At 52.9% G+C, this 23,065-nt stretch overlaps 1 protein-coding gene across 1 annotated transcript in view; it reads left to right on the top strand.

Moving 5' to 3' along the window:
• The window catches only part of DNAH17 (dynein axonemal heavy chain 17), a 154,097-nt gene that overhangs the window by 102,461 nt on the left and 28,571 nt on the right, over positions 1-23,065 (top strand). Inside the window, exons 55-68 of the mRNA XM_025361810.1 lie at positions 3,797-4,063; positions 5,757-5,918; positions 8,504-8,737; positions 9,856-10,020; positions 11,272-11,367; positions 11,529-11,746; positions 14,478-14,685; positions 15,005-15,120; positions 16,776-16,968; positions 18,055-18,290; positions 19,322-19,444; positions 21,097-21,301; positions 21,902-22,066; positions 22,333-22,473. Coding sequence (XP_025217595.1) covers positions 3,797-4,063; positions 5,757-5,918; positions 8,504-8,737; positions 9,856-10,020; positions 11,272-11,367; positions 11,529-11,746; positions 14,478-14,685; positions 15,005-15,120; positions 16,776-16,968; positions 18,055-18,290; positions 19,322-19,444; positions 21,097-21,301; positions 21,902-22,066; positions 22,333-22,473 — 2,529 coding nt within the window. The remainder of the gene's footprint in view (positions 1-3,796; positions 4,064-5,756; positions 5,919-8,503; positions 8,738-9,855; positions 10,021-11,271; positions 11,368-11,528; positions 11,747-14,477; positions 14,686-15,004; positions 15,121-16,775; positions 16,969-18,054; positions 18,291-19,321; positions 19,445-21,096; positions 21,302-21,901; positions 22,067-22,332; positions 22,474-23,065) is intronic.

Below are 23,065 nucleotides of genomic sequence, written 5' to 3'. Positions count from 1 at the left end.
GGGCTTGGTCTCGTGTTATTCTCAGGGAGGAGGTCTTACTGCGCATCTCACACCCCGCACTCCCAAATCCTAACCCTAACCCTCGCAGCCCCACTCCCTAACCCTGACGTCTCACACATCCCCACTCCCAAATCTCGGCTCCGTGTCCTGCCTGTCCACTGCCAGTGGCATTGGCTATGGCAAGGAAAGGTGCCGCTGATGTTTTGGCCAGAGAAAGGGAAACCTGTGCCTCTTATTAATGGCTTGTCCCTAGATGGGCCTAGATGCAGGTGACGATTGCCACCCTCGGCTGACAGTGATGACAGGGACGCAGGCAGTTCCAGCTTCAGTAGCACCATGGGGCTCTCAACCACGACAGGAGGGAGGGTCGGGGAGAACCACCCTCGGGCCAGGCCCGGAGGAGACGAGATACCTGGGGATGAGGCGGTCAGTGCACAGCGGACACGTGGGGCTGGGAAGTGCAGGGACAGGATGCGGGTAGAGATGTGGGGACCAGCCTCAGCAGCATAAGAAGGCGTGAGTGGAGGGGACTGTGCCAGAGAGTGAGCGGGTGAGGTGGAAGCAGGCCGGAATCCAGGGGCAAACCAACGGTCACAGTGGGCAGGGTGAGGGCCACTCCATGTGGGACAGCGTGGTTGTGAAAGCCAGATGGGCCAGGTGTGGTGGCTCAAGCCTGTAATCCTAAGGCAGGAGGATCACTTGAGTCCAGGAGGTCGAGGCTGCAATAAGCTGTGATCATGCCACTGGTCTCCAGCCTGGGCGACTGAGTGAGGCCCTATCTCTAAAAAAGTAAAATCAGAAAAAAGGAAAAGATTTCTGGTATGGTCAGTCTCCACCCAGTGTCCTTGCTACACTGTGAAGTGAGAAGAGTTTTTGACTCACGGTCATCGCTGGCTCTCACATCGCTGGCTCTCACACTACGCCCCTTGCCTCAAGGCAGGGTCCAAGGACGTAGCCATGGCTCAAGTCCCACCTGCGGCCCACCCGCTTTTCCAGGCTCAGAGCTTCCCCTTGCTTTTTCTTAGCTTGTCAAAACATAGGAGATTTGAGGCTGGCTTCTGACTCTGGTCAACTCCCAAAGAGGAGGCCTGGTGAGGTTTCTCTCTAAACAGAGAGACTTCAGGGAGTCAGACTTTCTTCCGAAGAAGGGAGCAGCCATTGGGGTGCCTATATGGACACTTTTAAAGCCTCTTCAGTAAGTACAGAAGCCTATAGGTCTTGTTTTTTAAATTAAATATTATAGATAAGCAAATCACCAAAATGCTGGAAATATACATCACTACTTGGATAAACCTGGCAGGTGTTTCTGAACATATATATACATGGAAATGGCATATTCAAAAATAACAAGCTATTCCTACTGCTCTGTAACATGCTTAAAAAAAAAAAAAAAAAAACTTTTCATTTATTCTTGCAAAATTCCTGTGAAATCATCTTGTCGCCCTGTCCTTAAATCCTGCTCTGGATGACTCTGAAAGGGGGTTGACTGTTAAGGCTCCCAGTCCAAGCCTGCAGTATATTTATTCAGGGCCTCTTAAGGTCTCCATTTAAGATTTTTTTCTTTCCTTTTGCATGTGTGGTAAAATATACATAGTATAAAAATTGAGGCCGGGCGCGGTGGCTCTAAGCCTGTAATCCCAGCACTTTGGGAGGCCGAGACGGGCGGATCACGAGGTCAGGAGATCGAGACCATCCTGGCTAACACGGTGAAACCCTGTCTCTACTAAACACATACAAAAAACTAGCCGGGCGAGGTGGCGGGCGCCTGTAGTCCCAGCTACTCGGGAGGCTGAGGCAGGAGAATGGCGGGAACCCGGGAGGCGGAGCTTGCAGTGAGCTGAGACCCGGCCACAGCACTCCAGCCTGGGTGACAGAGCAAGACTCCGTCTCAAAAAAAAAAAAAAAAAAAAAAAAAAAAATTGACCATTTTCACTGTTATTTGTTTCTTTTTTTTGAGATGGAGTCTCACTCTGTTGCCCAGGCTGGAGTGCAATGGCACAATCTCAGCTCACTGCAACCTCCATCTCCTGGGTTCAAGTGAGTCTCATACCTCAGCCTCCCAAGTACCTGGGATTACAGGTGTGCGCCATGACGCGTGGCTAATTGTTGTATTTTTTGTAGAGACGAGGTTTCACCATGTTGGCCAGGTGATCTTGAACTCCTGACCTCATGTGATCCACCTGCCTTGACCTCCCAAAATGCTGAGATTACAGGTGTGAGCCACTGTGTCCGGCCTGTTTTTTAATTTTTTTTATTTTTATTTTTTTTCCAAGACAAATAGAGTAAGACATTTTTGGCTGGATGCGGTGGCTCACACCTGTAATCCTAGCACTTTGGGAGGCTGAGGTGGGCAGATCACTTGAGGTCAGGAGTTCAAGACCAGCCTGGCCAACATGGTGAAACTCTGTCTCTACCAAAAATACAAAAATTAGCCGGGCATGGTGGCACACGCCTGTAATCCCTTGGGAGGCTGAGGCAGGAGAACTCCTTGAACCTGGGAGGCAGAGGTTGCAGTGAGCCGAGATCGCAACACTGCACTCTAGCCTGGGCAACAGAGCGAGACTCTGTCTCAAAAAAAAGAAAAAGAGTAAAAAATTAAAGAGTAAGACATTTTCATCACCTTGAACATCTAGTTTGGTGGCATGAAGCACATTCACGCTGTTATGTGACCGTCACCACTATCCCTCTCCAGGACCCTTTCATCTTCCCAAACAGAAGCTCTGTCTCCTTTAAACAACAAGTCCCCATTCCCCCAGCCCCGCCCCTGGCAATCTCCATTCTTCTTTCTGCCCCTGACTTTGACTACTCTAGGGACCTCATGTAAGTGGAATCGCACAGTATTTGTCCTTTCATGTCTGGCTTATTTTACTCAGTGTCATGTCCTGAAGGTCTGTCCATGCTATAGCACATGTCAGAATTTCCTCCCTTTTTAAGACTGCATCATACTCCATTGCACAGATGGACCAACGTTTTAGGTACCTGTTCACGCATGGTTGGACACTTGGGTTGTCCTGATGGCTGCTGTGAACCTGGCTGTGCTCCGTTCAAGGTTTTGGGTCTCCTGCACCCTTCTTGTTTTCTTTTCCTTGGAGACAAGCTCTTGCTGTGTTGCTCAGGCTGGTCTTGAGCTCCTGGCCTCAGTCGATCCTCCCACCTCGGCCTCCCCAAGCCTTAGGATTACAAGCATGAGCCACCGCACCTGGCCTATGTTTCTTAGAAAGTTGGCCCCATGGACTGGGGGCGGTGGCTCACACCTGTAATCCTAGCACTTTGGGAGGCCAGGGCGGGCAGATCACAAGGTCAGGAGATCGAGACCATCCTGGCTAACACAGTGAAACCCCGTCTCTACTAAAAATACAAAAAATTAGCCAGATGTGGTGGTGGGTGCCTGTAGTCCCAGCTACTTGGGAGGCTGAGGCAGGAGAATGGTGTGAACCTGGGAGGTGGAGCTTGCAAGGAGCTAAGATTACGCCACTGCACTCCAGCCTGGACGACAGAGCGAGACTCTGTCTCAAAAAAAAGAAAAAAGAAAGTTGTCTCCGTGGCGGCATGGGTTGGTAATCCCAGTTACTTGGGAGGCTGAGGGAAGAGAATTGCTTGAACCCAGGAGGCGGAGGTTGCAGTGAGCCGCGACTGCACCGTTGCTCTCCTGCCTGGGCGACAGAGCAAGACTCCGTCTCAAAGCAAAAAAAAAAAAAGGTGGCCCCGTGGCCCCATGCTCTGGGTGGTTGTGGAGGATGTCTCTGATTGAGGATCTTCTTACCAAGGCCCCTAAGCATGTCCTCATTCCGTCCAGGTCGACCTTGCTGCTCAGTACATAAAGGCTGCCGTGAAGAACATTCCCTCGGTGTTCCTGATGACGGACTCCCAGGTGGCCGAGGAGCAGTTTCTGGTGCTGATCAATGACCTGCTGGCCTCAGGAGAGATCCCTGGGCTGTTTACGGAAGATGAGGTGGAGAACATCGTCTCCTCCATGCGACCCCAAGTCAAGTCCCTTGGCATGAACGACACTCGGGAAGCATGTTGGAAATTCTTCATCGAAAAAGTGCGCAGACAGCTCAAGGTGGGACTCCCGTCTTTGGCAGGGCCTCAGGAGCCCAGCTTGGCACCCATGGCCTACAGGGTTTAGGTTTTTGCTCTGCATACAGCAGGGGGACTGATCTTTCACGGGATGTGAAATCCTGTTAGGAGAGTGTGAGGGGTGGGGCTGTCTGATGAACCAGAGCCTGGAGACTTTTTCACGTGGGTCTGTAGAGGTATCTTGGGGCCAAAAGAAGTGTCTTACAGTCGTCCTTTGGTATCTGAGGAGGCTGGATTCCAGGACCCCCATGGATACCAGAATCCACAGAGGAATGGATGCTCAAGGCCCCGATATAAAACAGTGTCATATTTTTGAACACGCTCCCCCCTACTTAAATCATCCCTAGATTACTTATAATACCTAATATAATGTAAAATGCTATGTGAATAGTTATATTTTTATTTGTATTTTTTTTAAAAGAAATTTTCAGTCCATGGTTGGTTAAATCCACAGATGTGGACAGACAGCTGACTCTGTGTGGACTGCTCCCCACACACAGCTAGTTTAAGTAGATAAATGCACCTTGCACCTTGACTTTCTTTTTTTTTTTTTTTTTTTTTTTTTTTTAATTTGAGATGGAGTTTCACTTGTTGCCCAGGCCAGAATGCAATGGTGCAATCTTAGCTCACTGCAACCTCAGCCTCCTGGGTTAGAATGATTCTCCAGCTTCAGCTTCCCAAATAGCTGGGATTATAGGTGCCCGCCACCACGCCCAGCTAAATTTTGTATTTTTAGTAAAGATGAGGTTTCACCATGGTGGCCAGGCTGGTCTAGAACTCCTGACCTTAGGTGATCCACCTGCCTCAGCCTCCCAAAGTGCTGCCTGACCCCACCTTGACTTTCGACATTGCCTCTAGGGTAAGCAGGCTAAACTCCCCTAGTAGGACAGAGAACCCCTTGGATCTGTTGGCCTCGTCCTCTCCAGAGTTCAGTGGTGCTGCCCTTTGCAGGGTGCCAACCCCGTAGCTCTCCTGGGCTGTCCAAAGGCGTCCCCTGATGGGCACTGCCTGCTCCTGGATCCTCTTTGGTGCCCTGCCAGTGCCAGGTCTGTCCCACACCCTCACATCATCAGGCAATGAGAGGTGCAAAGTCAGCCAGGCAGTGAGCCACCGCCATGAGTAGCAGCATCTATGCAACACCTACGCCACGAAAGGGGACCAGAGAGCAAGGGCAGCTGGGAGGCTGAGACCCATGACAAGGGAGGTCCTCATCTAGCCAGAGAGCCCCCCAGGCCCGTCTCCACAGCACCTTCTCCAGCTGGGGTCCCAGGGACTCCCTGCCCTTTCTTGGAATTAGCCACTCTCCCTCAGGGCCCAGCGGGGACCCTTCCTGCTGAACTGAAGGGCTTGGAGTCTGGCCCGTTCTGGGGCCTCATCTGCCCAATGTGGGTGCCCACTCCCCATTCCTTCCTTTGCGTGGCCTTTTTTTAGAGAGGCAAGGGCCCCTTTCGGAGGGATTGGGACTGCTAGCCAGAGGCACGAAGCCAGATGAGCATTTATCCACTGCAATGCGGCGGCCGCCCTTCAAACCCAGAACTAGGATTGCGCTCCCCAGACCCTGGGCGGCTGAGCCGGGCAGGGCGCGTGGATTTCTGGAAGAGCTTTCTGCAGAGTGATGGATTAGGCCCCAGCACTGCAGTCCCAGTGGCCAGCGCATCTTTGTCTCCCACACCCAGGTGATCCTGTGTTTCTCCCCTGTGGGCTCCGTGCTGCGGGTACGAGCCAGAAAATTCCCAGCTGTGGTCAACTGCACGGCCATCGACTGGTTCCATGAGTGGCCAGAAGATGCCCTGGTGTCCGTCAGTGCGCGCTTCCTGGAGGAGACCGAGGGAATTCCGGTGAGTCACTGAGGCCACTTCTGCCAGAGTGCAGAGCCCAGAGGACAAGGACAGGTCCAAGGGCTGGCTCCCTGGGAGAGAAGGGTGCTGGGACTAGGGTGAGCCAAGTGAGGCGTCCACCTTGGGCTCCATGTTTAAGAGGCTGCGAGAAACCTCAGGCATCAAGATAAGTGAGGTTTTAATGTAATATTTTTGAAAATCAAAATTTGCGCTAAAAAATTCACGATGAACAAACCATCAGAATTGTAAACCAAGGTGGGCTGTTGGGTTTTTTTGTTTCATTGTCCTGCAGTCTTGTGCCAGGGAGGGGTGGTTTCCCATCAGCTCCTGTGTGGCCAAGGCTCCAGGGTCAGTTCAGGAGGGCTGAGGACACGCAGCGTGCGGACAGATCGGGCCATTCAGGCTTTCTACCTTGCCTCGAGCACTGGCTGGAGAGCCTGTATTTGCTGGGATAAGTATATACAAGGGCACACGCCATTGCCTTATGCACCTCAGGGGAAATGACAGGTCCGACATTGCAGTCTCTTTTCATTGAAAGATGGTGCCCAAGGCCGGGGGTGGTGGCTCACACCTGTAATCCCAGCACTTTGGGAGGCCACGGCGGGCGGATCACTTGAGGTCAGGAGTTCGAGACCAACCTGGCCAACATGGTGAAACCCCATCTCTACCAGAAATATAAAAAATTAGCCGGGTGTGGTGGTGCGTGCTTGTAATCCTAGCTACTCCAGAGGCTAAGGCAGGAGAATCGCTTGAACCCAGGAAGCGGAAGTTTCAGTGAGCCGAGATTGTGCCACTGCACTCCAGCCTGGGCGACAGAGCAAGACTCCATCTCAAAAAAAAACACAAAAAAACAATGAAAGATGGTGCCCATGTTCATTGTTTGAGCTCAGTGCTTGCCTGGAAATTACCCGTAAACCCTGGCTGTCTTTTGACCAACTCAGTAGGGGGCATGAGCAGCCCTTGGAATAAACCACCCTTTATTACCATCTCTTCTTTTGAACACATATGCAGTTATTAAGTAGGCTAGAATAAACCTGAAACTGGCTTCTCTTTTTCCTAGTTTTTTTTTTTTTTGAGACGGAGTCTGGCTCTGTCGCCCGGGCTGGAGTGCAGTGGCCCGATCTCAGCTCACTGCAAGCTCCGCCTCCCGGGTTTACGCCATTCTCCTGCCTCAGCCTCCCGAGTAGCTGGGACTACAGGCGCCCGCCACCTTGCCCGGCTAGTTTTTTGTATTTTTTAGTAGAGACGGGGTTTCACCGTGTTAGCCAGGATGGTCTCGATCTCCTGACCTCGTGATCCGCCCGTCTCGGCCTCCCAAAGTGCTAGGATTACAGGCTTGAGCCACCGCGCCCGGCCTTTCCTAGTTTTTTAAAGATGGGGAAAGAGCCTGCTTGCCAGCAGAGCTTCCATTTATGAGACTGGCCACTCCCAGTAACTCTGCAGCTCAGAGGTGTCCCTTGGAGCATAGATCTGGGTTTCTAGTTCCCAAGGCAGTGACTTCCTAGAAACAGGCATTGGCCCCACCACCAGCACTATATGTACATCCTGAAATGTGTGTGTTGGATGAATTCATGACTTCTTAAAATGGCCTGAATTAAAATTAACATTGCTGAGACAATTTCTGGGGCAAAGCTCCCAGTGCCTGCCTTCAGGTAGGTGGGCAGGCCCAGAGGGCTGGGGAAAGAGGTTCTAAATCCTAGGACCCAGCCTTGGTAATGAACAATAAATATTTGCAGAATTACCTGGGATATGAAAACATATTCTCAGCCTTGTACTTTTTCAGGTAGGCAGGTTTGTGAATGTGCACGCCTATATATATAGGTGTGTGAATGCATGTGCACGTGTATAGATGCAGGTGTGTGAATGCGTGTGCACGTGTATAGATGCAGGTGTGTGAATGCGCACGTGTATAGATGCAGGTGTGTGAATGCGTGTGCACGTGTATAGATGCAGGTGTGTGAATGCGTGTGCACGTGTATAGATGCAGGTGTGTGAATGCGTGTGCACGTGCATAGATGCAGGTGTGTGAATGGTGTGCACTTGTATAGATGCAGGTGTGCGAATGCGTGTGCACTTGTATAGATGCAGGTGTGTGAATGCGTGTGCATGTGTATAGATGCAGGTGTGTGAATGCGTGTGCACGTGTATAGATGCAGGTGTGTGAATGGTGTGCACTTGTATAGATGCAGGTGTGTGAATGTGTGTGCACATATATATGTGCATGTGTGCGTGTATGCGTGTGTGTGCCTGTGCGCCCCCATACCTGGCTAATTTTTTATATTTTTGGTAGAGATGGGGTTTCACCATGTTGGCCAGGTTGGTCTCGAACTCCTGTATGCGTGTGTGTGTCAGAGATAATGATAATAAGCTCTGCTGTGTCCTGGGCACTGAGCTAAACCTTTCCATGGTGCAATGCCCACAAGAGCCCCAGGATCTGTTGCTTTCAGGAGCCCCTTTGGGCAGTCGAAGACACTGAGGTTGGTCTCGGGGCACCTTGTCCAGGGCTCCTGGTGAGTCCGGGGAGCTCCACTTTGCTGATTTGCAGGATGGGTTCCCAGGGATGACTGGCTGTCTCCTCTTTGTAGCGGGAAGTCAAGGCCTCCATCAGCTTCTTCATGTCCTACGTGCACACCACAGTCAACGAGATGTCCAGGGTGTACCTGGCTACTGAGAGGCGCTACAACTACACCACACCCAAAACCTTTCTGGAGCAGATCAAACTCTACCAGAACCTGCTGGCCAAGAAGAGAATGGAGCTTGTTGCCAAAATCGAGAGGCTGGAGAACGGCCTGATGAAGCTGCAGAGCACAGCTTCCCAGGTAGGAGTGGGGGCCAGCTGCCAGCTCCTGTGCCGTCCCCTGGAGGCCTCGCAGGAGCCGCTACTGTCACAGGCTTCTACGGGCTGGTCACACCGGGGCTCAGCACTGCCTAAAGTAAGACGAGCCTCCTGCCTTTGAGAAGCATTCACTCCTAGGCTAGGGTTAGTATACTTGTCGTAACGAAAAAACAGGCTCAAAATGCTTTCACAATGTTGATCATACAGAGGGCACATTACACAGGGGATGGCACCTGCCCCATGTCTGGTGAGATTTGATCATCATGCCCAATGCGGTCAATAAATATGCATCTGTTCATTCATAAATGCCATTCATACCATGGTGCCCGGCTCAAAAACCTCCCTGGATCCTTTCCTTCATGTTGTGTTGATATGTAAGGGTTCTGCCTGCTTCAGACCTCCTCCATCATGCAGTCCCGGTCCTTCGTCTTTATTGCCCACCACTGACACCTGTGAGGGGGCCTGAAAACAGCTGCCACCTCCCTGCTGGGGTTGTGAACAGACTGGCGCCTCCCATTTGCTTCCAGGGGAGCTTTTGCACCCCTGCCCCCCCGCCCAAACTCTCGCTGTCACTCTCCCAGCAGCCTGGAGGGGCCCTGGCCAGCCCTGCTCAGCACTGCAACTCAGCTGGCATTTGAGACAGAGTCTCGCTCTGTCATCCAACCTGGAATGCAGTGGTGCGATCATGGCTCACTGCAGCCTCAACTTCCTGGGCTCAAGTGATCCTCCCACCTCAGCCTCCCAGATAGCTGGGACCACAGGTGCAGGCCACCATGCCTGGCTACATTTTTTATTATTATTTATACAGACAGGGTCTCACTATGTTGCCCGGGCTGCAGCTGATATTTTTCTTTTCAGTCACCTTGCCAACTCCTTTGAGCACCAGGAATGTCTCACACTTGTGACCCTGTGTACACAGTCAGGGCTCAATACCTGCTTTTAAGATATTGAAAAGACTCTCCAAACCGAGTCACTGGGAGTCGTAAGACACAGCCCTGCCGTTCTGCCCCTCTGTGGCTCCCACCCCTCGTCTGCCCAGTGCAGGGCGGCGTATGTTGGCTGCGGCCCACGCTTGCTGTTTCTTGGTTTCTCCTTCCCCAGGTGGATGACTTGAAAGCGAAGCTGGCGATTCAGGAGGCTGAGCTCAAGCAGAAGAATGAGAGTGCAGATAAACTGATCCAGGTGGTCGGCATCGAGACCGAGAAGGTCAGCAAAGAGAAGGCCATTGCTGACGAGGAAGAAGTCAAGGTCGAGGTCATCAATAAGGTAGGTGAAGGCAGCCCAGTGTGGCCTCAGGAGGGCTGCTGCGCTGGCCAGGCCTCCTGAGCTTCCCCATGAGGTCAGGTGCCACTGACAGGCATAGGAAAGGCTGAGACTTACATAGAAGGACAAGGTTCCTAAACCAGTGGGACCCCGAAGGAGGAGTCTCTCCCAGGTGAGGACCCCCACTCAGAGGCAGGCTTTCCTTAGAATTAACTCCCATCCCTGTGGCCGAGCTCCTCAATGTTCAGCCCCCAGCCCATGGTGGCAGCCTCACCAGGAGGTTGTGAGAAATGCAGGCTCTCGGGCCCCAGCTTAGCCCTGCTCAATAGGGCCTGCATGTTAACGAAATGCCTGCGATCCATGAGCATGGGAGGGGTTGAGAAGACCTGGCTGGAGCCTGGTCCTCAGACGTGCGGCTCCGGACCCCCCACCCCCGCCACAGAGGGTAGGACGTTACTGGCCTGGGGTGGGCTCCTTGCTGGTTTTGGGGGTGGCTGAGGTTGAGAACCACTGCTTAGGGGGAATGTCTTCATCATCTTTGGAGCCTGAAGGCCACAGCATCATTGGAGTAGCTTCTCATCACCCCTCCCTGGGTGCTTTTTTTGTCATCAGTCCCACATCTGGGTAATTATTTAAGAGCGTTCCAGTTATTGCCCACTGTCTCCTGAGTGAATGAATGAGTATGTGCATGGATGAAGGAGTTGCTACTTTCTTGGGGCGGGGGGTAAGCTATATACTCTGAGATGTTCCATTTTGGATGGATTATGAAACAGCCCCAGAAACAATAAGACTGCAAAGTCAGGGTGGTCTGGGTGGCCCCTGGATTTCCCCTCCCGTCTTGGAACTCAAGAATCCCACCCAACTGCCGAGGCATTGCTCATTCTGCCCTGAGCGCTGTGGGGCAGAGCAGAGGAGGCAGGGAGGATGGTGGGCTCCAGACAGGGGCCAAGTACACACGGAGGGATGTCGGCAAAGGAGCTCAGTCAGCAAACGCAGCAAATGTGAGTGGTAGCCAGAGGGGCAGCCTCTTTTGTGGAGCTCAGACCTGCTGGGGCCTGGGCCGCCCCTCACCACTGCTGCCTACGCGTGCACATATGCACATACACACATGCACATACACATACATGCACACACATGCACACATATACTTATGCACATGCACACACATGCACGCACACACATACATGCACGTACACGCCCCCACAGGTAGATGGACAGACCTGCAGTAACCTCTCCTGTCCATCTTCCTTCCAGAATGTCACCGAGAAGCAAAAGGCCTGTGAAACGGACCTGGCCAAAGCAGAACCGGCCCTACTGGCAGCCCAGGAGGCTCTGGACACTCTGAATAAGGTAAAGGGGGAGGGAAAGAAAGGGGACCCCTGGCCTGGGCGGAGAGGAAGCGGCCTTCACTGCTGGCATTGGGTGGTGACGCGCTCACGGCGGCTTCCTTGGGGCATCGCCGAGGACCCAGTCCAAACTCCCATCGGACCCATCCCGTCTGTCGTTTGCAGAACAACCTGACAGAGCTGAAGTCCTTCGGGTCCCCCCCGGACGCCGTGGTCAACGTCACCGCCGCCGTCATGATTCTGACCGCACCTGGGGGCAGGATCCCCAAGGACAAGAGCTGGAAGGCGGCCAAGATCATGATGGGCAAGGTGGACACCTTCCTAGACTCCCTGAAGAAGTTCGACAAGGAGCACATCCCCGAGGCCTGCCTGAAGGCCTTCAAGTGAGTCGGGGCTGGGCCTCGCGGCCGGGGCTTCCCTCCGATTCTCCATCAGGCCAAGGCAGGGTGCTGAGGGTGAGGCGTGGCCCCAGGCTCCTGGGGCCTGTGGCTCAAAATCTAGGCAGCCCCTTCCCCATACAGCACCCCAAGAACACAGCTGACAAGCTCAGCAGCGGGAACCCTCAGGCCACAGGTCTGAGAGAGAGGCCGGCCAGGCCCCACAGAGGTCGGCCCCTGTGAGAGCAGCTGACCACATGAGCACATGTATTGCACACATGAATACATGTGAGCACAAATGCAATGCACACATGCACACATAAAAATGCACACATGTGCACACATACACATGTATACATAATCACACGTGTGCACACATGTACACGTGAATGCAGTGCATGTATACAAAACATACATGTGCACACGTGTACATATAAGCACAAACATGCATGCACATGTGTACATATGAATACAGTGCACAAAGTGCACACACGTGCTCACATACACATGTACACACACAAAACCTACATGTACACAGATGCACATGTGTACACACACATGCACACAGGCACGCACAGCAAGTGGCCGCATGCCTGGGGCTCTGCCATGCATCTTTCTTTTGCTGGCCTGACTGTAAAGGTCCTACATCTGGAGGGGCAGGACTGGCAATGGCTCCTTCTGGGATGAGCCATGGGACTTGGGAAGGGTGCCATGGGGACTCCGCCTTTCATCCCGTAAATGTCAACACGCTGGCATTCTTGGGGTGCTCCACTCTGTAAGTGCCCAGCCTGTCTCCCACCCCATGTGGCTCCTCACTGGCCATCCCCTAAGAGGCCAACTTCAGGGTGCCCCCGACCCGGACTGAGAAAGAGGACCAGACCCCAGTGACCCCGGCTAGGACCCCAAAACCTCTCAGCTCCCATGTGGGAGGAAGAGGGTGGGACTGCTGCGAGACATCTTGTAAGTATAGAATAAAGTATAAGAGAAACCAACAAGAACGCCTGGAGGGCTACACCAGGGTGTGCCACCGTCAATCAACATTTGATATATTTCTTTTCCATCTTTTTTCTAAGTTTTTTTTTTGTGTGTGTTTTTTTTTAATATATAGTTGAAATACTACTGGGCTGGGCACTGTGGCTCACACCTGTCATCTCAGGACTTGGGAGGCCTAGGCAGGGGGATCATGAGGTTAGGAGTTTGAGATCAGCCTGGCCAACATGGTGAAACCCCGTTTCTACTAAAAATACAAAAATTAGCCCGGTGTGGTGGCGCGTGCCTGTAATCCCAGCTACTCAGGAGGCTGAGGCAGGGGAATCGTTTGAACCCAGGAGTCAGAGGTTGTAGTGAGCCGAGATCACGCCATTGCACCCAGCCTGGGCGACATAGTGAGACTCCATCTCAAAAAGAAAAGATAATACTGTACACATATATTTATTCCGCTTTTTTTACTTAATATTATCACACCAAAAAGAAAAAAAAAAAACCAACACTTTTCCCTATGTTATTAAAAACACTTCTTAGGCAGGCACGGTGGTGCATGCCCGTAGTCCCAGCTACTCGGGAGGCTGGGGCATAACAGTCACTTGAACCTGGGAGGTGGAGCTTGCAGTGAGCCAAGATCACACCACTGCACTCCAGCCTGGGCAACAGAGTGAGACTCCATCTCAAAAACAAAAACAATAAAACACTTCAAGGCTGGGTACGGTGGCCCACACCTTTAATCTTTAATCCCAGCATTTTGAGAGGCCAAAGCAGGAGAACCGCCTGAGCCCAGGAGTTCGAGACCAGCCTGGGCAACAAAGAGGACCCCGTCTTGACAAAAAAAAATTAAAATTAGCCAGTCGTGGTGGTACGTGCCTATAGTCCCAGCTATTCAGGAGGCTAAGGTGGGAGGATCACTTGAGCCTAGGAGGATAAGGCTGCCATGAGCCGTGATCACACCACTGCACTCCAGCCTGGGCGACAGAGTGAGACCCTGTCTCCAAAAAAAAAAAAAACCCAATAAATATGATTTTCTTAACTTTTGTATGTATGATCTTACCATACGGGAATCGTAATTTACTTAGCGCTTCCTGCTTCATTGAATATTTAGGCTGTTTTTGTTTTGCTGTTATAAATGAGGCCTCAATAAATGCCTCCTCCTATCACCCCGCAAGCTTCTGCGCTGTTCCCTGCCCACACGGTGTGGTGTGTGTCTGGGAGATGCACGCTCATTTTCATATTAGCCTACACAAAGCATAAGTAGACCAGAGCAAGAAATGATGGGCTCTGTTCCCAACCTCAATTTCAATCACGTTTCAATGAACATTTTGAATTATCCATTCAGATTTCTTTCTGCAGGCAATTCAGTTCATATATAATGGTGTTGGTGTCATTTTTAAAAACACTAGTTTCTACAGTGCCTAAGCTGCACCTATGGGCATTTTTCTTGGTCACTGTACCATCCCCCAAAGTATAACACCTGCCACATCATCTCTTCTGCGTCTCATCCCTCTAACCTTATAGTTTTAGTCTCCTGGTGCCCAACTTGGAAAACTGGGCAATGCCACTGTGGGGCAACGGGAGTGGCAGAGTGGAGCCAGTGGGGCATGGCCTCTAGGGCCAGCCTGGCTGTGTGAATCCCAGCATTGCCCCTCCAGAGCTGTGCCACCCTGGGCAAGACACTCAGCCTCTCTGGGCCCATTTTGCCAGAGCAGGACAGGGTGACGACTCCGGCCCACTGGTGTTCTCTCGCTAGGCCCTACCAAGGCAACCCGACGTTCGACCCCGAGTTCATCCGCTCCAAGTCCACGGCCGCCGCCGGCCTCTGCTCCTGGTGCATCAACATCGTCCGCTTCTACGAGGTCTACTGCGACGTGGCGCCCAAGAGGCAGGCCTTGGAGGAGGCTAATGCAGAGCTGGCAGAGGCGCAAGAGAAGCTGTCCCGGATCAAAAACAAGATTGCCGTAAGTGCCGGCTCGCTCCCGTCTCTGTGAAACACCAGAGCCACTTGCTTGCGCTGCCGGTCAATATCTCTGTTTAAAATGGGTTGGCACGGCCGCCGTCGTGAATTATTCAGCAGCGTGAGAGGATGCAGGCAGAGGCAGGGGCCAGACGGTGCCGGGAGCTGCTTGGTGTCCTTGGCCTCCATGCTCCAGAGGGCTCTCAGCCTTTATGGGAGCCTCTTAGACACTCAATGCTCACAGGACCCAGCCCTGCTGCCGCTGCAGCGTGCTACAGATGCCTCGTGGGGTTTTCCAGCAGCTTTCCAACTTGGTTTTGCAGGAACTTAACGCCAACCTGAGCAACCTAACCTCAGCGTTTGAAAAAGCAACGGCTGAGAAAATCAAGTGTCAGCAGGAGGCCGATGCCACGAACAGGGTGATCTTACTGGCGAACAGGTATTGGCTCCTCCCCGAGACCACCCTCCTGCTCTCAGACCCCTGAAAAGGGACAAGCCCACACAACTGCCTTGGGAGGAAGAGGAGGAAGTCCAGGTGGAAGCAGCCAGGTTGCCACTTTGACTTCTTGAGCTCAAAGTAATTAGGATAAACCTTGGCCTCCTGCATAGTCAGGGGCCTCCACAAAATATGACCTATCGCGTGGTTCCAAGTAACCCACGCTGGCCTGGGACACTGGGTCCCACGGGGCTTGTTCCAGGGGCATTACTTGGTCATAACCCACTGTCACCCACCACGTGGCTTCCAGGGTCATTTTGCAGCCAGCAGACAGTCATTTCACGGATTACATCATGGTTTGGGGCTCCAGAGTAGTGTCGTCCACTAGGGACATAATGCCGGATGTGGATGTGTCACCTTAACTTTTCCAGCAGCCACATTTAAAAAGTACAGAGGCTGGCTGGGTGCAGTGGCTCATGCCTGTAATGCCAGCAGTTTGGGAGGCTGAGGCAGGTGGATCACTGGAGGTCAGCGTTCAAGACCAGCCTGGCCAACATGATGAAACCCCATCTTACTAAAAATACAAAAACTAGCCAGGCAAGCCGAGCATGGTGGCTCACGCCTGTAATCCCAGCACTTTGGGAGGCCAAGGTGGGTGGATCACCTGAGGACAGGAGTTCAAGACCAGCCTGGCCAACATGGTGAAACCCCATCTCTACTAAAAATAGAAAAATTAGCTGGGTGTGGTGGCGGGCGCCTGTTATCCCAGCTATTTGGGAGGCTGAGGCAAGAGAATCACTTGAACCCAGGAGGTGGAGGTTGCAGTGAGCCAAGATTGTGCCATTGTACTCCAGCCTAGGCAACAGGAGTGAAACTGTCTTAAAAAAAAAAAAAAAAAAAAAAAGGCATGGCGGTGCACACCTGTAGTCCCAGCACTTGGAGGGCTGAGGTGGGAGTTTGAAAGTTTGAAACCAGCCTGAGCAACATAGTGACACCCCATCTCTACAAAAAAACATTTTTAAGTACAAAGAAATAGTTATAATTTTATTTAACCCCAAATATCCAAGATATTATTTCAACAGGTAACTAATATAAAAATTATCAATGAGGTATTTCCTGTGCTTGTTTTCATTCTGAGCCTTGACACCCTGCATGTCTTTTTTTTTTTTTTTTTTTTTAATTTTTTTTTTGGAGACAGAGTCTCACTCCGTCACCCAGGCTGCAGTGCGTGGCATGATCTTGGCTCACTGCAACCTCCATCTCCCGGGTAATTCTTGCGCCTCAGTCTCCCGAGTAGCTGGGACCACAGATGCACGCCACCACGCCCAGCTAATTTTTATATTTTTAGTAGAGACGGGGTTTCACCATGTTGGCCGGAGTGGTCTCGAATTCCTGACCTCAGGTGATCCACCTGCCTCATCCTCCCAAAGTGCTGCGATTACAGGCGTGAGCCACCGTGCCCAGCCAAGAAGCACGATTTGGGCTTCTCTAAAGCATTTCCTCCCAAAAACTCCCCAAAAGCATTTTCATCGTTGAGCCACTGAGCCAGGTGCCGATGGGAAACTCTGAAGATTCACAGAGGTGCAGAGGTGGAGGCTTGTCTGGTCCAGTCCTTTCACCGATGCAAATATGTTTTATTCTCTCTCGTTCCGCTTCAGGCTGGTGGGGGGATTAGCATCGGAAAACGTCCGCTGGGCTGAGTCCGTGGAGAACTTCAGGAGCCAGGGGGTCACGCTGTGTGGGGACGTCCTGCTCATCTCTGCCTTCGTGTCCTACGTGGGCTACTTCACCAAGAAATACCGGAATGAGCTGATGGAGAAATTCTGGATCCCTTACATACATAACTTAAAGGTAAGGAGTGGAGTCCTGGCCGGGCACGGTGGCTCACGACTGTAATGCCAGCACTTTGGGAGGCCGAGGCGGACGGATTACTTGAGGCCAGGAGTTCATGAGCCGCCTGGCCAACATGGTGAAACCCCATCTCTATTAAGCATACAAAAAAAAATTAGCCAGATGTGGTGGGGAGCGCCTTAATCCCAGCTACTGGGGAGGCTGAGGCAGGAGAATCGCTTGAACCTTGGAGGCGGAGGTTGCAGTGAGCAGAGATCGCACCACTGCAATCCAGCCTGGGTGATAGAGCAAGACCTAGTCTTTTTAAAAAAAAAAAAAAAAGTGGAGTCCTATTCATCACTCAGGAAATCTGGGGAGGTCCCAGCAGGGCAGAACCAGCCACACTGGCACCTTGACTTCTGTGATGAGGCTCAGGCCCCTTTGGGGATAAGAATGTAGCCCAGTGGCATTGTGCGGTGGCTCATGCCTATAATCCCAGCACTTTGGGAGGCTGAGGTGGGTAGATCACCTGAGGTCAGGAGTTTAAGACCAGCCTGGCCAACATGGTGAAACCCCATCTCTATTAAAAATACAAAAATTAGGCTGGGCGTGGTGGCTCACATCTGTAATCCCAGCACTTTGGGGACGCCAAGGCGGGCGGATCATCTGAGGTCAGGAGTTCAAAACCAGCCTGGCCAACATGGTAAAACCTCGTCTCTACTAAAACTACAAAAATTAGCTGGGTGTGTTGGTGGGCACCTGTAATCCCAACTACCCGGGAGGCCAAGTCAGGAGAATCTCTTGAACTCGAGAGGCAGAGGTTACGGTGGGCCAGGATCATGCCACTGCACTCCAGCCTGGGTGACAGAGTAAGACTCTGTCTGGGGGCAAAAAAAAAAAAACATGGCCCAGTGTTGCTGTGCTGACGTCGTTTCTGGCCGAGTTACAAAGCTGCTCTGTCCAGAGTGATGGAAATGGCTGGCTTCTCCCAGGTCGTCCGGCTGGTCCACCCCTAACCGCAGCACCAGACACAGCATGATTTGGAGAGCGGTTTTCTAGTAATAAGGTCGCATCACCCCTTCTAAGAAAGTGTGCCTCCCTGGGCAGGTCCCCATCCCGATCACAAATGGCCTGGATCCCTTGAGCCTGCTGACAGATGATGCGGACGTGGCCACCTGGAACAACCAGGGCCTCCCCAGCGACCGCATGTCCACCGAGAATGCCACCATCCTGTGCAACACCGAGCGGTGGCCGCTGATTGTGGACGCCCAGCTCCAAGGAATCAAGTGGATCAAAAACAAATACAGCAGTGAACTGAAAGCCATCCGCCTGGGACAGAAGAGGTGTGTGCAGGCGCAGGACCTGGACCAAAGCCCCCCACTGCTCGGAAGCATGCCTTAGGCATTTCAAATTGGTTCCATGGATGGGTGGGTCTTTAAATATAAGTACTAGCCCACAGGTTTTAAATTTGACCCCGGGGAACAGCAGCAGTAGTAAAGAATGAAATTAGGAGCTCTTTTCCCTTCCCCTGTCCCCATCACCCGCTGCTCCTGCAGGGAAAGGAGAGTGAGACGGAGGCTCAGGCCGGGGGTTGCCTCCCACTTGGCCATTTGCTGGCTGGAGGCTTGAGGTGGTCACATTCTTGGGTCTTGTGGTCTGCGTTCTCATCACAGATGAGAAACAATGGCTGTTAAACGACACAGGTACAGTGACGCCCTGTCTTCCTAGCGGTGCTGGAAAATCCAATGGCGTGTGGCTATGAAAACATTTGCCTCTGTGGCCATAAAGCTACTCAAAGCTGCTTCCAGGCTGGGCGCAGTGGCTCATCCGTGTAATCTCAGCACTCTGTTGGGGAGGCCAAGGCAGGAGGATTGCTTGAGCTCAGGAGTTTGAGACCGGCCTGGGCAACATAGTGAGACCTCATCTCTCCAAATAATAAAAAAAAAAAAACCTAGTTGGATGTGGTGGCATGAGCCTGTAGTCCTGTAGTCCTGTAGTCCTGTAGTCCCAGCTATTCAGGAGGCTGAGATGGGAGGATCACTTGAGCCTGGGAGGTCAAGGTTGCAGTGAACCCTGCTCACGCCACTGCACTCCAGCCTGGGTGAGAGAATGAGACCCTGTCTCAAAAAACAAAACAAAGTAAAACTTTCCATTTTCATCTCCACTCCCATAAGAGCACAGGGGCAGTTTACAAAGAAGCCCCTCGGCTCCTTTCAGGAAAGGGTGAGCTGTTGGGAACAAGTTGTGGGCTCCTAGGTCACCACTCGCTTGGCGCCGTCTCGCTCGGAGGGCAGGGGCTGCTGGTCGGCGCGTGCGCGCACCGTTCCATCACGAGGCCCTCTGCCGTGAACCAGCTTCCGTGCTGTGCCCGCAGCTACCTGGATGTCATCGAGCAGGCCATCTCGGAAGGGGACACCTTGCTCATTGAGAACATCGGCGAAACCGTGGACCCCGTGCTGGACCCTCTACTGGGCAGGAACACAATTAAAAAGGGAAAGTGAGTTGTTTCCATCTCCATGGCTTGAGCCAGGTAAACATCTTCGGGCCCAAGGCCTGGGCGTGTGCATGTAGGGAAGACGCCCGGAATGGCCTTTGCTTCCCTGGTAGGCAGCGGGGGCTTTGAGAAAATGCCGACTGGAGGGAAGGAGTCCCCAGCTCCCGAGGAAAGACTGGAAAGGGGCCACATCCCCATTAGGAATATCTCCGCCACCGTTTGATCAGTGATCGCCTCCAGACAGTGAGGCTTGGAGGTGGCGTCTTTCTTCTTTCTGTTCTTAGGCATTTTGCAAATCTTGGGACTGCATTACCTTTAAAAATTCACACGAAATTCACACAACATAAAATTAACCATATTAAAGTGCACAATTCAAGAGCATTTAGTACACTCACAATGTTGTACAAACACATCTGTCCAGTTGCACATTTTCAGCACCCCGAAAGGAAGCCCCACACCCACTGTTGTTCTTCATTCCGCCTCCCTCCTGAGTGCTGGACACCCACTAGTCTGCTTTCTGTGTCTGTGGATTTGCCTCTTCTGGACATTTCCTCTGAATAGAATCAAGCAACATGTGTCTTTTTGTGTCTGGCTCTTTTTACTCAGCATTTTTTGTTTGTTTTTTGAGACGGAGTCTTGCTCTGTCGTCCAGGCTGGAGTCCAGTGGTGCAATCTCTGCTCACTGCAGCCTCTGCCTCCTGGGTTCAAGTGATTCTCCTGCCTCAGCCTCCCAAGTAGCTGGAATTACAGGCACATCACCACGCCCGGCTAATTTTTGTATTTTTAGTAGAGACAGGTTCCCCATGTTGGCCAGGATGATCTCGAACTCCTGACCTCAGGTGATCCACCTGCCTTGGCCTCCCAAAGTGCTGGGATTACAGGAGGGAGCCACCGCGCCTGGCCTTTACTTAGCATGTTTTTAGGGGTCATGCATGTGGTTGCACGTGTCAGTCCTTCATTCCTCTTTATGGCAGGATCACATTCCACGTGTGGCTGTGCGCATTTGTTTGTCCACTCATCAGTTGATGCATGGAGCTCGCATTATTCACTTTACAATTTTAAAAAATTAAATCTACCTTAAAAAAACGTAAATGTCAGAGCTGACAGGAGCCACCTTTAAATGCAGAGATGCATGCAGAAACCCAGAACAGGGTGGCCAATCAATATGCAGAGGTCCTAGACTCTGGGAAGGGCCTGGTGTGAGTGCTGAAGGGTTAAGTTAGCCAGAGGCCCCTCAAAGTGAGCCCAGCTACGAAGAGGGGAGAGGAGGGTGTAGGGTCGGAGAGAGGCACCCCCACAGTGGATGAGCAGACCCCGGGTTGCAGTCCTGGGAGCTTCCAGGATGGGCTGATGTTACAAATGGGTCTGGGTCGGGGCTCCCAGAGGAGCACAGCGTGCAGCCAGAGGGCCGTAAACCCTGCTGCGAAGATGAGCCTGCCCACCCAAGGAAAGAGCAGGTGCATCTCCCAGAAGGGCCCACGTCACAGGCCGGGGAGAAGGAACAGACAAGGAGAGGTGCAGTGCTCTTCCAGGGACCAGAAGGAGGGCTCAAGGTGGCGGCCTGGCCTGGGGCGGGGGTGAAAGGTGGTCTGTGCTTGTGTTCCTCTCCCCTGGCCACTGGGAGGCCCACTAACCCTTTCCTCCGCTAACCCCAGGTACATTAAGATTGGCGACAAGGAGGTGGAGTACCACCCCAAGTTCCGCCTGATCCTGCACACCAAGTACTTCAACCCACACTACAAACCAGAGATGCAGGCTCAGTGCACCCTCATCAACTTCCTGGTCACCAGGGATGGACTTGAGGACCAACTCTTGGCCGCTGTGGTGGCCAAAGAGCGCCCAGATCTAGAACAGCTGAAGGTAACGTCCTCAAGGTCGGTCACACGGGAGGAGGGGCCGTCCCACGCAGAGGGGGCCGGGTCACCGTGAGGCCCCGAGCAGGGCCACCAGCCCGGTGTGTGTGGTTGCTTCTCTCTGAAGGTGCCTCAGTATGTCCCGGGGCATCGCAGCTTCTCCTACGAGAGGATGGGTCATTTCCTTCCCCGCTGTCCCCTCTTCCAGCTCCCAAATTTAATTCTAAGTCACATGACTGCTTTGCTTAAAGAACATGAGTCACAGCGGTCCTCAGGGGCTCTAAGCTCCAGAGTGCTGCCCTGCAAGAATGGCCTGGCTGCCAGCCCTTGCGCCCGCCATAGTGCATGGGCTCAGGAGGCCCAGGCCCGCCTGTCCCCATTCTGCCCCCATTCTGCCCCCTACAGTCTTCGTGACAGGAAGCCTCAAGACTGGGAGCAGGCCCAGGGCCTCTCTGAGGTTCCAGGGGCTCCGCTTTTGCAGCCCCTGAGCTCGTTCCTCCTGCTCAAAGCCTGAGCAGTGGCTAAGCCACACGGCTACCCGAGGGAGGCCTGGGTGCCCGGCGGACAGAGCCAGGCCATGCAGTGACAACCGCACCTCCCCTTGCAGGCGAACCTCACCAAGTCTCAAAACGAATTTAAGATTGTTCTGAAAGAGCTGGAAGATTCGCTCCTGGCCCGTCTGTCGGCTGCCTCGGGGAACTTTCTGGGAGACACAGCTTTGGTGGAGAATCTGGAGACCACCAAGCACACAGCCAGCGAGATCGAAGAGAAGGTCAGAGCTGCCTCAGTGACGTGCCCTGACAGCCGGAGCATGGGAGGCTGGGCCACGGGCGATCGGCGCCTCCCCCACCAACAAGGAGAAAAGCAGCTTCAGTCATACATGCCGAGCCGGCCCAGGGCAGGAGAAGGGGCCCAGGCTCCCATCCTGCACCCAGCTGCTGCTGAGAGAGCCCTTGGGTGGCTTCCCAGGGAGCGAGGCTGGTGGCTGGGAATGAGCCCATCTGCTATGTCATTCAAACCCCTTTTGTTTGTGTCGAGGTGGTGGAGGCAAAAATCACGGAAGTTAAAATCAACGAGGCGAGAGAGAACTACCGCCCAGCTGCGGAGCGGGCATCTCTGCTCTACTTCATACTGAACGACCTCAACAAAATCAACCCCATCTACCAGTTCTCCCTCAAGGTGCGCCCTGCAGCTGGGGCTGGGTGCCTCCCTCAAGGTGGGGCTGCATCTGGGCTCCACAGCCAGGTCTGTTGCCCGCACAGCTATCAGGCAGTGCCAGGGCCACCCTCAGAGGGCAGACCTGGTCCAGCCTGCAGACGGGGCTGGAAGTAGGGGAGCCAGGGGCCCCCATCAGTCCTACACCCATTCTCCCCAGGAGAGGGTATGAGCTGCTCCCTCCTCCCTGCTCTTCCCCTGGTGCCTCCAGGCACCCCCAACCCAATCAAAACAAACTGGATGGCCTGGCACGGTGGCTTACGCCTGTAATCTCAGCACTATGGGGGGTCGAGGCAGGTGGATCTCCTGAGGTCAGGAGTTCAAGACCAGCCTGACCAACATAGTGAAACCCCGTCTCTACTAAAAGTACAAAAATTAGCCAGGCGTGGTGGTGCATGCCTGTAATTCCAGCTACTCAGGGAGGCTGAGGCAGAAGCATCGCTTGAACACTGCAACCTCCCTCACTGTGGAGGGTGCAGTGAGCCGAGATCACGCCACTGCACTCCAGCCTAGGCGATGGAGCAAGGCTCTGTCTCAAACAAAACAAACTGGAGGC

Source organism: Theropithecus gelada, chromosome 16 (genome assembly GCF_003255815.1).
Source record: "Theropithecus gelada isolate Dixy chromosome 16, Tgel_1.0, whole genome shotgun sequence".
Taxonomy (NCBI): Eukaryota; Metazoa; Chordata; class Mammalia; order Primates; family Cercopithecidae; genus Theropithecus; species Theropithecus gelada.
This window is presented reverse-complemented; position numbering and strand designations above follow the sequence as displayed.